The 16,724-nt window shown below is 44.8% G+C and overlaps 1 protein-coding gene across 1 annotated transcript in view; it reads left to right on the forward strand.

Annotated features, from left to right (window-relative positions):
* Window positions 1–16,724, forward strand: part of CDCP1 (CUB domain containing protein 1) — a 68,562-nt gene that overhangs the window by 44,851 nt on the left and 6,987 nt on the right. Inside the window, exons 5-6 of the mRNA XM_083188554.1 lie at window positions 8,164–8,379; window positions 10,449–10,838. Coding sequence (XP_083044680.1) covers window positions 8,164–8,379; window positions 10,449–10,838 — 606 coding nt within the window. The remainder of the gene's footprint in view (window positions 1–8,163; window positions 8,380–10,448; window positions 10,839–16,724) is intronic.

A 16,724-nucleotide genomic window follows, 5' to 3' on the forward strand; every position in this document is an offset into this window, starting at 1 on the left:
TTCGTTTTCATTATTTCATGAAGTTAAATATGTTCATACAGATAGTGGTAGATGCTCAAATTAGTTCAGTAAAACTTTTCAGGTGCATGCAAGGGAGGGGTTAATACTTAGTAAGTAACAAGACATTGGTTCCCCCGGCACACTGAATAGTTTTAGCAACCAATCTAGAACACTACATGATAATAGAATTCAGAGATATTGGTTACATATACCTGCGCAGGTGTATGATATGCCCCCAAGCCGCGTCAAGGCTTCTCTGTATATTGGGGGTCCCTAGCGCAGGTATATGTAACCAATATCTCTGAATTCTATTATCATGTAGTGTTCTAGATTGGTTGCTAAAACTATTCAGTGTGCCGGGGGAACCAATGTCTTGTTACTTACTAAGTTAAATATGTTCTCTACTGTATGTGGGTCTGCATATGTAATAGACATATGGTCCTTGTACCAAGTCAGGGTATTGTAACTGTCTAATCTTTTAATACTTATACTTTTTTAATGATGAACTTTTTCCTTTTTTGCTCTTTATCTGAAATTGTAGGAACTTGATCACTTCGAATGTAGCCATTTGCATGCTGTAGTCTTCTGTACTTGCTAGATTAACACCTTTTGAAATACTTTTTTAATGCAATAACAGTATTAATTAAAGTCACTTCAGAAGTAAAATGGATATGCTGAGCTATATAAGAAACTGTTAATAAATAAATAAAGTGGTTTGACATTTTAATATTAGTATCTTTTCACAGGACTGGGCATTGTTGAATCCACCTTGTGCAGCACAGCACGCTGCACCCTATGACCCCCCCCCCCCCTCTCAGTGGCCCTGTATATGGCCCTTATTCTGGTTGGTGCGGCCAGAGCCGCACACGGGGCTCCGGCCGCACAAACCAATCCCCGCCCACCCTACGGATCGCCACGGCCGTCCGTACACGGACGGCTGGCGATCCGCATAAAAATGGTGGAGGCGTACGCCTCCACCATGGTGGGAGCTGCCCCCTGCATTCGATGGTCGTCGACCATCGAAGGCAGGTCCGCACGCCGCGGCAGCTCCCGCAAGCTGAGACCACACGGACAATCGTCCGTGTGGTAGCTTGTATGGGGGCTGAAAGCTGACATCCGGCGACGTCAGCTTTCCGCCCCCATGAGTTGCGTCATGGCCTCATTACCATGCATACGCCCCGCGTTTGCATGGGAACGCCCATGAAACGCGGGGCGTACACATAGGGAAATGAGGGCATGATGCCTCTCACGCCCCTATACGCCCCCTTTGCGGCGGACGAAATACGTCTGCGGCGAAGGGGGCTGCACATGCGCAGATTCACCTCTGCGCATGTGCAGAGTAAAAACATCGGCGGTACGGCCGCACGCGGGCCGTACCGTCCGAATTAGAATAAGGGCCTATATGAGGTGAAAGTCTATGGGAAGCCGTGATGGTGGCACAGGAGGTTGCCGGGGTCTGTGTGCACCGCTGATCTGCCGGCTTCTGTGCCACGGGGCATCACATAGTCAGACGCAACATCCGAGTTAGTGGTATAGAGCGATCCAGCCTTATGGGGTTGTGCTGTCTGCGGGGTACTGTGCGTTTGACTCTGTAGTCAGAGAAGATTTAATGGAGGTGAGCATTAAGCGATGAATGCGTCCTTTTTTCTCCAACTCGTTTTGGCCCCAGAGACCTTCTTCTAGGGAGTTTTTGCAGTGTGATTTGGCTTTGGGTCTGTTTAGGTGTTTGGGTGGCTTTTCACCTGATTTTTCCCAGGTTGTGACAGGTTAATTTGGAGGTGTCTGAATCATACATGATATTGTCAATCATGGTTACTCCACCCCCTACTTGTTATACTAATGATCCCTGCTGGATCTGACTATTACATCAAAGAGTCACATATAATTTCAATTAATACTTTTGACATAAGCCACTGAATACTGGAATAAACTCTGGATCATGAGTTTGAGGTAGCAGAATATCAACAAATGAATTTGACGTAATTGTGATGAAGGGTTATGGATCATTGGATAGACCGCAACTAGGTCGACATGACTAAAGATCAACATGGGTTAGGTCAACAGGGTCATTTGGTCAACACAAGCATTATGTCGACATGGGGAATGTCCAACGCTGACACAGCTGACATGGACACTGAAACGTAGCACCGCATCCCCTCGCATGTGTCGCTATGCTCACCATGCTTTGGGCACACCATTTTATTCTCCCACCACGCCTTAGTGGATGTTAGGGCATGAAATACCGCCTGTTGGCACATGTCGGTTCTAAAAAAGTGAAAACCCCATGTCGAACTTCCTGCATGTTGCCCTTCAGTCATGTCGACCTAGTGCTTGTAGACCTAGTGACCATATGCCGTGACGAAGGGAGGTTGTGATGATCCAGCGAACATTAATGATGTTACATTTAGTTTGTACTTGGTGCTAGTATGCTAGTGTCAATCAATGGTAGCATAGTGATGACATGGGAATGTTCCCCTGGTTGTTCTGGGGTCATAAGGATGTGGTACAGATGAGTAGTATCTGATTTACTGTGCCTGCTGATTCTGTCAGGTATGTTTTTATATTGTCCATTCTGTAAACCCATGGCCTCCAGGATTGTAACTTATTTGGATCTGAGCGCTGGTGGCATGCTGGTATCAGTCTTAAGCCGCCTATATACACTGTGATGCTGCCCGTTCTTTTTGTACTTTACTGCATCTAGTACAAAAAGCATTCAATGTGTTAAAGCAGCATGCTTTTTGTACTGATTGTGCTGTGATGTGATGTGTTTGGGAGTGCGCAACGCATCACAACGTACATCGGAGCATGTATAGGCACCTTAAGAAAATGGTTATCTTGTATTTGATGTAATTGTCTGTCTACATTTGGACCGCTTGGTGAGAGTGTCTTGAGCGCGTACATCTACCTAAGTTCTGTGGTGTTAATCTGCAGTATGTAGTCACTGCTTCTCCAATTGCAGTAAACTTTCTGGATGCCTATGCAGCTAAGACCTATGGGGGTTACTGTCATGATGGTCCTTGAAATGTTTAGATAAATTATGTTCCTCAAACCCCTTCCTGATGTTGTGTAAGTGCTCGCCGGTACGTTTCTTAGTGGTCTGACGGTGCAACGGGCACTCTAGTAAATAAATCAGTTCTTTGCTATTACAGGTTAACCTGTTCTTGATTTTATAGGTGCCATTTGTGTTTGTTGATACAAAGCTGGTGGTTGGTTTGGTGCTGTGCTTCCCTGAATTATTAGCCTACACAGGTGTCACAGTAGTAATAACCACCTGTGGTGGTGGTGGTGGTGGTGTCAATTGAGGTTTGCATCATTTTTGGGAGGAATATGATGGTGAACTAGTTTGCTCCATAAGTCTGGTGCTTTCCTATTCCTAGATTACCCTAGGTTGGGTGGGAAGATGTTATGATTAGAAGTTCATCTTTGATGAGTGGCAAAGTGTTTTCGCAGGATGCATTACAATGCATTAGCATGTTGGGAATAGTTTGTAAAGAACAATATTCTATTATAATTATAAACTTATTTTTAAGCTGATTCTACCTGATCAGGTGCATATTGTTTCTCTATGAACTGGATGGCTAGCTGATGGTCTTGGATTCTAATTTGTCTCAGTCTATGAACTGGATGGCTAGCTAATGGTCTTGGATTCTAATTTGTCTCAGTCTATGAACTGGATGGCTAGCTAATGGTCTTGGATTCTAATTTGTCTCAGTCATATGAATTATTATTTAGGTATCGCCTTCAACCAGTTCGGGTGGTGGCATCAACTGCCTTTCTGTATGTCTTGGTATGTAAATGAGCATTTTCTATAAAGATTTCTAAATCTACCTGGCTTTTGCTGTATTGGAATTCTACCTGGCTTTTGCTGTATTGTCCTGTGAACTTGAGATTGTTGGTGGTGTTGTTCATGTGTATAAGGAATTCCTGTACTGATTGTTGTGTACCTTGCCAGATGAAGAATGTCATCTATATAGCGAGTCCAGAGCACGAGATTAACCCCGAGGTGACCGCCACACCATATGTGGCTGTCTTCCCACCAGCTTATGAATAAAATTTAGTGTAACTCAGGGCATATCTCGTGCCCATCTCTGTCCATGTGGTTAAAAGATAGACCTGATCTTCAAACCGTGCATAGTTGAGTTGTAGAATGAAGGTAATGCTGTCTAGAATAAAAGTGCGCTGTTTTCATGGATGGTTAATGTTGTCTGTACATTGTTGGTGTACAGTGATATAATATCTGCTGTGATGAGCCATAGCTCCTCCTCCAATGTGATGTCTCGTAAACGGCTGAGAATTTGTGTACTGTCCTTGAGGTAAGATGGTTGTGTTTGTACATAAGGTGTCTAGATATTGTATTGTATCTAGATATTCTGGTAAGTTGAAGGTCAGTGATCTGATCCTTGATATGATCGGTCTACTGGGTGGATGTATTGGGTCCTTATGAATTTTGGGTAAATAGTAGAATATCCGAGATCACTGGATATTTGGTCTGTATAAATTTGTGTTCTTGTGGGTTTAAAATGCCATATGTTAATCCTGGCTGCAGATGTTTCTTTAATTATTTCTGAAATGAGTCTGTTGGGTCTTGATATAGTTTTTTTGTAGGTTTGTTCATCGTCAATTAGTCTGTGCTTCTATTAAATAGTAGTTGTTTTGTTAACGCAAATGTACCAAATGTATCTGCCATGTTAATGATTATAGAATGAAGATCTTGTAGTTGTTTCAAGGTGGTGGATTCCTTATGAGTTAGGTTGTTCATGTTATTGGTAAGGTGTAATTGTTCTAAGTCTTACTTGACCATTTTGGTGAAGGCATTTATCTGGGGGGCATTCATGTGGCTTAGACAAAACTCAGATGGAGGGTTTAAATTGGTGTGTTTATAAGGGTCTGCATTTTGTTTGAGTGGTGCTGGTGTTCTGGATGATGAGTATTTTTTTGAGGGCTAGTTTTCATGTGAAATTGTGAAGGTTCAAGTAAGTGTGAAATGTATCTAATTTGTTTGTGGGTGCAAACTTAAGCCCTTAGTCTAGCAGTTGTAAGTGACAAGTGGTGAGTGTGTGATTACTTTTCCTTTTTCCTATTTCTGTTACCTGTTCTGGGCTTCATCCTCTTCTAGTCTTTTTAGTTTTCTTTTGTCTGATTTTTGTGCTGTGTTTTCAGTTGGTGTCATTTTGGGTTCCCTACAAAAATGGTACAGAATTTGATCCTGTTTTGTTGTTTGTGGTTCCTGTCTCTATTTCCTGTTTAGTGAAATCAAATCCATAGTAGGTAAGAGAGAACCATTTTATTGGACTGATACCAGCATGCCACCAGCTCTCAGATCAAACAAGTTACAATCTTGAAGGCCATGGGTTTACAGAACTGACTATATAAACACAAGCCTGACCAAATGAGTGGACGTAGTCAATCAGACACTACTCATCAGCACAACCTCCTTATGACACTAGAAGAACAAGGGGAACATTCCCATGTCATCACTATTCTACCATTGATTGACAATAGCATACTAGCACCGAGTACAAACTAAATCTAACATCATTAATGTCTGCTGGATCATCACAACCTCCCTTCATAGCAGTGACCTCAAATTCATCACTAGTCTATATTCTGCTACCTCAAGCTCATGATCAAGAGTTTATTCCAGTATTCGGATGCTAATGTCAACAGCATTAATTAAATGTATATGCGACTCTTTGATGTAAAAGTCATATCCAGCAAGGATCTTATAACCTAGTACCATACTTAGTCTAACAAGTAGGGCGGTGGGGTAATCATGATTGACAACTTCATTTTCGAATCAGCCACCTCCAAATGAACCTATCATAAATGAAAAATCAGGTAAAAGACCGCCCCAAACGCCTAAAGATACCCAAAGCCAAATCACACTGCAAAAATTCTCTAGAACAGGCATTCCCAACCACGGTCCTCAAGGCACACCAACAGTGCAGGTTTTAGTGATATCCAGGCTTCAGCACTGATGGTTTAATCAGAATCCATGAGATACTAATTGTCACCTGTGCTCAAGCCTGGATATCTAGAAAACCTGCACTGATGGTGTGCCTTGAGGACCTTGGTTGGGAATGCCTGCCCTAGAAGAAGGCCTCCGGGGCCGAAATGTATTGGTGAAACAAAGACCCATCCATCACTTTTTGCTCACCCTCACTAAGTCTCCTCTGACTACAGAATCAAGCCCACGGCACCTCCCAGACAGTGCAACTCTGGGAGGCGGTATCTCTTGATACCGCTAACCTGGATGTTGTGTCTGCCTGTGTGAGGCACTGTGGGACACAATCCGGTAGATCTGCGGTGAACACAGGCCCTGGCAGAAGAAGAGAAGCCGCCAAGGGATGGTCGAAGAGGAAGAAGACATAGGACACCAGGTACTTGTGGGTGCACCACTCAAGGTCAGGATGCCAGCCTCCTGTGTCACCATCCTGCACTGAACTCTGCTTCCCAGTGACTTTCACCTTGCATATATCCCCCGCCCAGCTCTCTTCTTGCTCCCCAACCTATATTGACTGTGTACACTCTCCGCCTTGGGTGTCTTCACACTAACTATAATCTGCATTAGCAGCACATTTCCGAATAGGATATTTTTTTTTTCTCAGATCATTTACTTTTCTGTTGCCCATCTATTTTGTATGTATAATGACCTAGTTCAGTGCCAGTTGACACTGAAACTAGCATCACCGTTGTGTTTGTTTGTTATTGAGATAGGTACTGTGACCAATAAATATCTGATAACAATTATCTATTACGGTACTTGTATATTTTGGCGGAGCCCATCGCATCGCATATCATATCATAAGGCATGCGATGGTATGCGATGCGACGCGATATCGCGCGATATTGTACAATGTCATACAATTTTAAAATTGTATGACATTGTATATGGCATACAATGCCATACAATGCGATGCGATTAAACATTGTATAAGCACCCTAATGGGTGCTTACAATGTTAAATGGACCCCCACGCCACCCCCCCACTATAAACGTGAACCCGAAGCGCGGCGAGCGCAGCGAGCCCGCGAGGAGCGGCGGTACGTGTCCTCCGACCTTTTCATACCCCCACTATCCACGTCGGCGTGGAGTTGAGAATAGAAAGTGTGGCGAGCGCAGCGAGCCACCGAGCCCGAAGCGTGGCGAGCGGACGCGGATACCTGTGAAGCCCGCGAGGGGACTCCGATACCTGTGAAGGTATCCGCGTCCCCTCGCGAGGCTTGCCACGCTTCGGGCTCCGTGGCTCGCTGCGCTCGCCACACTTTCTATTCTCAACTCCACGCTGACGTGAATAGTGGGGGTATGAAAAGGTCGGAGGTAGAGTACCGCCGCCAGTCGCGGGCTCGCTGCGCTCGCCACGCTTCGGGTTCACGTTTATAGTGGGGGGGGGGGGTGGCGTGGGGGTGCATTTAACATTGTAAGCACCCTTTAGGGTGCTTATACAATCTTTCATCGCATAGGGGGCAAAAATCGCGTCGCATCGCATGCCATCGGGTGCATGGCATGCGATGCGATTCAAACATTGCGCGAAGGAGATCGGGGGCGCCGCCAAAATACACAAGCACCTCTATTACTCCTACGTTGTCCTCTTTATAGAACAGCAGATATATTTTAAAACACCCACTATAGTGAAGCACTATTAATTGCACATAATAGCACACCTACTAGGAGTGGAGCGAAACACAACCATCTATTATCTGCTTAATGTTGTCAGGCCGGTCACCTGTCCGTACAGCAGCTATCTCCGACCAATCCAGACTCCGTGCGCAGTTCACAAACCCTCTCAGCAATATGGATTATAGCATATGCTTTTGCTAATTTACAAAATAAGCCAGTGGTTCCCAAACTGTGTGCCATGGCTCACAGGGGTGCCGTGGAACACTTGCAGGGGTGCCCTGGGTTGGTGGTCGAGCACATATTCAAATGATATATGAACAATGTAATATTGAAAATCAGTGCTTGTGACTTCCAATTATAAAATATGTGGATAAACAGAAGTGAATCATGTTCCTCAACACATAACTGGACCTAAGGATGACATATAAGCGCAAATTTTCCATTTTTTTCTGAAGTTTGGGAACCACTGCAATAAGCAATAACAACTTTCCCTATACTGTGTAATCAATCATTGTATGTGACAATTTATGTTTCCATCCTCAGACACACCGTATGAATTGGATCTGACCAAGCATAAAGGTCTGGTTGTACGCATTGGAAAAAAGAAAATTGCACGTCGCTTTACCCCTCTTTGTTTGATCTGCAAAGGCCTCGCTGACTGTAATTCTGAGCTAGTGCTTGAAGGAGGCAGATACTATAGAATTTCTTTTCTCTGTAATAATATAAGCAGTCTGACTGTGACAGCAGACATGGAAATAGGTAGGAATACGCAGTGATTTTTTTTTTCCCTCCGATCGAGGTTAATGTGCTTTCTGTTGTTGTGTTTTTTGTTTCCCAGCATGCACCAGTATCTGACGCCTTTCCGGTTCCTACACATTGGTGCTTACCGTGTGTCTCAATATACCACATATACAGTGAATATAGCATAATTGACATTGCAGATGACCATTTGAAACATAATATTATAATTTATTATTATTATTATTTTATATATATATATATATATATATATATATATATATATATATATATATATCATTTTTTTTTTTTTTCAGTACAACAATGTTGGACTGGGGCATGAATGGGCCACAGGGGGAATGCCATGGTATTGGCCATGCCTAACCCTTTGAGCGCCCAGATCTCTGTGAGAGATGAGCAAAATATCTGCTAAAAATAATAGCATTGCTCACATTTGTTATATAAATTCAAGTAAAAAAATATATTTCCTATATAGGGTAAACATTACAGGTCATTATGCTGAATAAAATTGTTTGCTTGGCAATTTTCACACCTTTTTAAAAAAATTCAATTGCCACTCAAAGGGTTAAGGGTGCGACCAGGTTCCAGTGGGGGTGTTGCCGTCAGCCACAGAACTATTTAGCTATTAGAGCAGTGGTTCTCAACCACGGCCCTCAGGACCCCCTTAACAGTTCACGTTTTCCAGGTCACCCTGCAGGTGCACACTTGCACTCATTATTCACTGACACATTTTAAAAGATCAACATGTGGGCTAATTACTTCACTTTGTGGAGACCTGGAAAACGTGAACTGTTTGGGGGTCCTGAGGACCAAGGTTGAGAACCACTGTATTAGAGACTGCATGGTCTGGGTCCATTAATAAAAATCCATGTGTTAAACACTTTTAGTGCATGAATCTAGATGTGTGACATTAATAACAGCCATACACAGTACAAAATGCACCATAGTCCTGTGCAGAATAATGTAACATATGCATTATTCCTTCACCAAGGGGTGTATTCAATGCCTATGGCGAGCAGTGCTGATAGCTCGCCGTCACAGCTCGCGGGTCAGAATTCAACCGATCCCCCTGCACTCGCCGTTTCCACCTCGCTAGGTTTTTCCGGCAAAGTGGAAACGGCAAGTGCGTCCATCAAAATGGTGAGGGTCCCCGCTATATGCAGCGGGCTTGCTGCATTAGCGGTAAACCTCCCCATTCAGGGGAATCCTCGCTGTTCTCTGACAGCAAGGATTCCCCTGGAACATAGAATAGGGCGAGCAGCCGGAGAGAGGATTAACGGCGAGGATGGCTTGTTTTCCACAATCCTTGCCGAAAACCCCCTCACCGGCCGAATTGAATACCGCCCTAAAACTTGATCCCTAGAGGAGGAGGGTGCAGAGGAAATGTTGGCCGATCAGCCTCAGCAGAGCATACACTGTGGGTCTGAATTGGGACCAATGATCAGATCAGTCAGACAAGTTGGAAGTTTTTTGTCATGCCCGAGTGTACGATCACTGATTTGTTAGCCTATTACACTATGGGCCTGATTCTAGTTCACTTGCAAAACAATTTTTTTCTCTAATGGACAAAATAGTTATTTTGTTTCTGTGCAGGGAAAATACTGACTGCTTTATTTTTACACTGCAATATAGATATGTTTGAAGTAAAAACCCCACCCAAATGTAAAAGAGTGTTTGCTTTTGTAAGTGAACCAGAATCAGGCCCTATGTCACACGTTTTCAAACTCTGTCCTCAGGACCCCACACAGTGCATGTTTTGCAGGTCTCCTCACAGAATCACAAGTGAAATAAATAACTCCTCCTGTGGATCTTGTAAATTTCTCAATAATTAATTTATGCAACTGTGCACCTGCTGGGTGACCTGGAAAATGTGAACGGTGTGGGGTCCTGAGGACCGAGTTTGAGAACCCCTGCACTATGTCAATATTGGCCAGATCAGCTGATAAAATTGTGGATCTCGCCCAGAATTACATAATGTATGTCTGGCTTAAATCTCAAGATGGTATAATGGACTTCATAACTGTGATTTACTTAATATTTAATGTTGTTTTTTTTGCGTTGTGTTTCAGCATGTTGGGATATCAAAGCCTGTAATATAAACAACATGTCCCTTAGCATACCTAAGTCTTTGGTTGCGTTCCCTGTGCGCCTGGAGAAGTACACCTGGAAACTGATAGCTCCAGAACACATAAGTACTGAAATAGTATCCAAGTCCATTTACCTACAACAACATGTACAGGACAAACCATGCAACGCAACAACCTCGGGATTCACATATGACATCATCAGCTCCACTAACAGAGATCAGTTTCAAATTGGGACCTTTTGCCTCAATGGGACCATTGAAAAGGTTCAAATGAGAGACAACGTTACCATCGTTTTGAACACCGCATGGGATGGAGATCCTAACAAACTACTTGCACATAATCTGCATGTGTCTTTTGTATCATTCATTAAAGGTATGAAGCAACTACGTATTGTAAGGTTAAGGATTGGGTACTTGTTTCCTAGCACGGCCACAATCGCGGGTAATTTTTAGTGACCTGCGATGCGACCGACGCGATGCCCGCGATTTCCCATTGAAATCCATTGTAAAAAGTCAAAATCGCGTTGGTCGCATCGCATGCGGCTAAAAAAGCTGCGCTCGCCACACTATTCTATTCTCAACTCCACGCCGACGTGGATAGTAGGGGTATGAAAAGGTCGGAGGGCGCGTACTGCCGCCCCTCGCGGGCTCGCTGCGCTCGCCACGCTTCGGGTTCACGTTGATCGTGGGGTGGCGTCAACTAATTTTGGGGGGCCATTTCACTGTTCACGGGTGTTTTTGGGGGTTTCTGGACCATTTACCATTGTTCCCTATGTTGATTTTGAAAATTGAGGCATTTAACATTGTTCCCTATGGGAAATCGCGGGCATCGCGATTTTTTTGGCCCGCATGCGATGCGACATACGCGATTTTTTTACCTGCGATGCCCCAGATCATGATCGGTGTGGCCGTGCTAGGAAACAAGGATTGCAAAAGTTTCTTTGAGCATTAAGAATGTAAACTTGCTGTGTACACGGTTATGTTTTTTATTATTATAGTTCTATAGGATTTCACTTAACCTCATAAGCTTAACAGTCAATGCAGCAGGGATGTCATCAGAAATTGTGGGGTGCAGTACAATTGTAACAAATGGGGACCCCCAGTTATCCTCCTCATCCCCCTGTACTAACAACCTATTGGAGGCAGCCCTGGAGCCCAGCGCAAGCACATACTAAGATGCCCCTTCCCACATGAACTGGTACAAAAGCATAAGGGAATGTCATGGGGTTCAAATTCATATCTTACATGGGACTGCTTGTGATTTAAATCAGGCGGATATTGGACCTTATTCAGTAGTTTTTATTGAAGTTTTAGTGAAATTATACAAAAAAAACAACAGCACTAATATAGACTTCGCAACTATATGCAATGTGCAGCAATATAACTTTGCATATTGACATGTACAGGTATAATACACAGAGTGGAAACAGGATATACAGTAACCCCTACATAGCAAGTAAGTAGCAAAACAATCGAAGCCTGAAGGCGCCATTCAGGCTTGGCAGGATAAATAATTACAGAAGGGGATATTTAGAGGACCGTTTCATCATAGAGCATACAAAGTTAGCCTGTATTAAGTCTAATTAAAATAACATCACAAAACAAACTAAACAATACTAAACCCAAAAACAAACCTGCCCCTTAAACATCCCAAATCAAACCTCCATATAACCCACACCCTGGATAACCTAACCCCAACCTAGGAAATACTTGGATCCCGGAACTATCCCTTCTCCCACTAAACTACACTATCTATCTATAACCATCTCCCCACCCATTCTAGAAGGATAGAGACATATGGGCTAATGGGGGCAATGACCTATTATTAGCTGCCAATTAGATACCAATAGAATAAGGCAGTAGCAATGAAGTATAGTCCACCCAATAGTGTACAAATATTAGACCAGTGGACAGAATGGAACAGTGACCCGATGGCCATTTAATATGCAATCGTGGACAGCAGAATAAAAAACGTGTGAAATATAGCCTATTTAAAACAGGATATATAAATGCGCTGTAATGTGATAACGAACACAAGGGTAGAAACAAATATAAAGGGCTTTTTAAATTGTAATAACACGAAGAACACTACTCTGGCCAGCTGTCGAACCCTTAATAGTAAGGGTCCTTCCATGGACGAGTAAGAAAAATAATGACCTTATTCAATGTTTCTAATCTGCGCATGCATCCTGATGCATACTTCTTGGAGACACAGAAGAAATCCATAAGCAGATAGGTGGTGTTCAGTGGTTTGTGTAGGGTTCCTGATGCTGTGGAATGAGTGACCTTCCCTTCATTGTTTTACAGTAGAGCTAGTTGTTATGGTAACCCTTTCAGATTTATCTAAAGTTGCAAATGTTCATAATGTCTGTTATGAAATAAGGCTGCTGTTTGGGCTGACAGATGGGTGGTGTGCCAGTACCGCTGACAATGGCGGGTGGGTGGCATAGATACCTACCCTCCTGCATTCTGCAGGAGACTCGCTGAAATAGCAGCAATCTCCCTCTCTCCCTCATTACTCTAGCAATCTCCTTCATTTCACCTAGCCCACATTACACTGTTGCATTTTTGGGGAAAAAAGGAATGAGAGAGAGATACATTTACACTGAATCATCAGCACAATTTCCCAGCACTTTGGCAAGTATAGTAGCTCTTAATAACTGCTTTGGGGCTCATCTACATTTGGATATAAGTCATTTTACTAGATTCCTCTCAGATGTAGCAGTACACACCCACGCTTCTAGGTGCCACGTTCACAATCTCTTTTCAAGATCTATCCATATATGGAACTAGACACACCCTTTGGTTGGAGCATGACATGCCCCCTCGATGGGGTGCTGTGCAGAATTCTACTACCAACCATAATCTCCCTGAAACTAGTTTTCAAAAGTAGGCAAGTACGGTGGGTGGTGTGTGGGGAAATGCTGCTGTTTGCACTGGGGTGCTGAATGGAGATCTAAGGTGCAGACCGTGCATCTTCCTGGCCAGTCTGTTAAGTGGTGCCTGACATGGGTACAGTGTGAACGGGGATGACCAGCAATGCGAAAGGTGTCTTATTGGCTGTAACACTGCCTGAAACAATATTTATTTTCCCAGATAAGACACAATAGTTCAATGTGAAGGGGTAATAGAGACCAAATATAGGGCCTTATTCTAATCCGCTCGGTCCCCTGCACGTTTGTACGGGGGACCAATGTTTCTCTAATGCGCATGTGTATTTCTGTGCATGTGCATATGTTGGATGTTTTAGTTTACCATCCCAGTTCGCACCCAGCAAGGCGAGGGGCAGCAACGAGGGGACACACCCCTGGGAACGCCCAGCCTTTCATGGGTGTTCCCATCAAAACGCTGGGTGTTCCCATGGAACATAGGCAGTGAGGCGGCTGCCGGGGCGGTCAGCTGATATCACCAGATGTCAGCTGCCCATCCTGTTCCCGTACAGCAGCGGTGGGGAACCTCCGGCCCGCGGGCCGGATACGGCCCCCGCAGCCAGTTTGTCCGGCCCGCCTGCCCGCCCACACACATACCCGCTTACCCTCCCTCCTGTTAAACTGTAGCGGTGATGCGCCGCCCGATCGCCTGCCCGGCGAGATAAGGGGGAGAGCTGTGGAGACACGCCAGCCAATCACTGTGGGCTGAGGTGACGCACCCGCCAATCACTGCGGGCGGTAGGGACTTCCATCCTCTCGCGAGTGCTGTGATGCGCACACCATGCACTGCATGGGCGGGAGCATTGCGAGAGGACAGAGTCCATCAGCCGCAGCAGCCGCCATTACCCTGTGAAGCCGGAGCTACAGTAATAACTGTTCAGTGTAAAAAAGGTAAATGCTGCTTTCCGGCTCATCACTGCCTCTTGCTCCTCTCACCAAACCACCCAACCTCACTCATGCCGACCTCCTTTCCCAAGTGACTGACAGATCCAGGGGTTGTCATTTATTCATAAAAAGTGTCAGTGTGGAGAAAGGGGGGGTGTCACCCCCAAACAGGTTAATGTGATTATGTCTGATTATCAGACATATGGCGGGATGTATTAAAATACATCGCCGCCCTTCTCGCCCCCCCCCCCCCCCCCGCCGCAATGCTGCCGCATATGTACTAACATATACGGCTGGCATCGCAGTGCGGTGACGGAGGCCCCCCGCGATACCTGGAATGTGGTGTGCGGGGGTCTCCGTCACCTCCCAGCCGGCTCCTGCATCCCTCCCGCGGCGTCACGCCGGGGACAGCTAAGCAAGCTGTCCCCGGCGCCTCCTCCTCCCCCCTGCAGCCGGAAGGACGTCCGGCTGCGTCACTAGGGGGAGGAGAGGTTTACCTTCCAGGGTCCAGGAGGACCCTTCAGGAAGGTAAGCCAGAGGGGGGGTCGGCGAGGCGGCGGGTTTGCGTCGGCGAAAAGAAGCCCATAGGCTTCTATAGGGTATCGCCACCCAAAGGTGGCGATACCCTTCACTGCGGTATCATTTTTAATACATAGGAAAATGTGGTAAAACCGGGGTTTTACCGCATTTTCCATTTGATACATCTCGCCCATAATCGCATAACCCTGTTTGGGGGTGACACCCCCCTTCCTCCACACTGTCACTTTTTATGAATAAATGACAACCCCTGGATCTGTCAGTCATCCATATCACCCTCACACTGCTGGGCATTAATTAGCCAGCCCTGGTGTCTCTGCAGTGGTGGGCAGAACTGTTATGCATATGTCCGCATGTGTATAATGCCCACATGTATATACGTCTGCCTGTGTGTATAATGCCCACATGTATATGCCACTGCCCCAGTGTCTAATGCCCACATGTATATGCCACTGCCCTATGTAAAATGCCCACATGTATATACCGCTGCTGGTGTGTATAATGCCCGCATGTATATATATCGCTGCCCCTGTGTATAATGCCCACATGTAGATACCACTGCCCGTGTGTATAATGCCCACATGTATATGCAGCTGCCTGTATGTACAGTATAATGCCCACATGTATATGCCGCTGCTGGTGTGTATAATGCCCACATGTATATACCGGTGACCGTGTGTATAATGCCCGCATGTATATACCGCTGCCCGTGTGTATAATGCCCGCATGTATATACCGCTGCCCGTGTGTATAATGCCTGCATGAATATATTGATCATTTTTATATGGCCCCCGAAGGATTTTATAAATATCCAAATGGCCCTTGGTAGAAAAAAGTTTCCCCACCCCTGCCGTACAGGGTACACACAAAGCTAAAACATCTGAGAGTGTCTTAGTTTTTGCCTGTATGTTCCAAATCTTTGGATGGTTGGCGACCATGAACTAATTTGGCCCCCGCACCCAAGGCTGTGAATGGATGTTTATGCAAAACATCCATTCACAGTCGTCCGGTGAACTCGACAAACGAGGGGGAGCAGGTGGCTTTAGGAGCGGTGGGCAGCGTTAAAACCAGACAAAGTGCCGCAAAATTTGCAGCGCTGGGTGTGACCTAGAATAAGGTCCGTAGTATGTTGCCTCTTTAGAGAGGAAACTATCTTGGCAGGAAAGGTTTACCTACTGTATGGATTTATATCTGTATTTGCATATTATGAATTTATATTCCCTTATATATAAAAGAGGCAGAACAGAGATCGGTACTAGAATGCAGAGTACGGTCCCAAGCATGTTCACATCATTTCTACACAGACATACACATCCTCACATATGCTACTGTATATAGGTGACCCATCTCTTGCAGGTGCTGGAGAGTATTATCCGCTGCACTCTCTGATTGGCTGAACATGTGCTGATCCCTCCAGCTGCTGCTAGTAATTACCCCATTAACATTTTGTCTATATTGTATCAAGTCACTGCAGGATATTCACAATTATGGTCGGGATGGTATAGTCTCTCTTTTGTGTTTTGCTGGGGTGCCAAATACTCAAGCCTCACAGGTAGTATCCTAGTGTGCCCAATTTATATCCAGAGAGAAAGTTTCCTTTCAAAGAGCGCACTCCCCAGACTTCTTTTAATCCATTAAAATTCAAGCTTTTATTTCTCCATTTAAAATGCTCAGACAAAGTCAACGTTTCGGGTCATTAATCAACCCTTTTTCAAGACCTTAGCCAATACTGTTTCCCAACAGACAGTAAAGACAAGATCCCTAGGGCTCACCTCATATACCCAGTGACACACACCCTCTGGCCACATTGCGACCAATCACTACATAAGCATCATTAGTGCAGCTCTGGTAAGCGGCTGTTAGAACTTAAAACAATCAGTTTTACCTTGTGTATAGGCTCCGATTCT

The sequence above is a fragment of the Crinia signifera genome, chromosome 5 (genome assembly GCF_055691185.1).
Source record: "Crinia signifera chromosome 5, ASM5569118v1, whole genome shotgun sequence".
In the NCBI taxonomy this organism is placed as follows: Eukaryota; Metazoa; Chordata; class Amphibia; order Anura; family Myobatrachidae; genus Crinia; species Crinia signifera.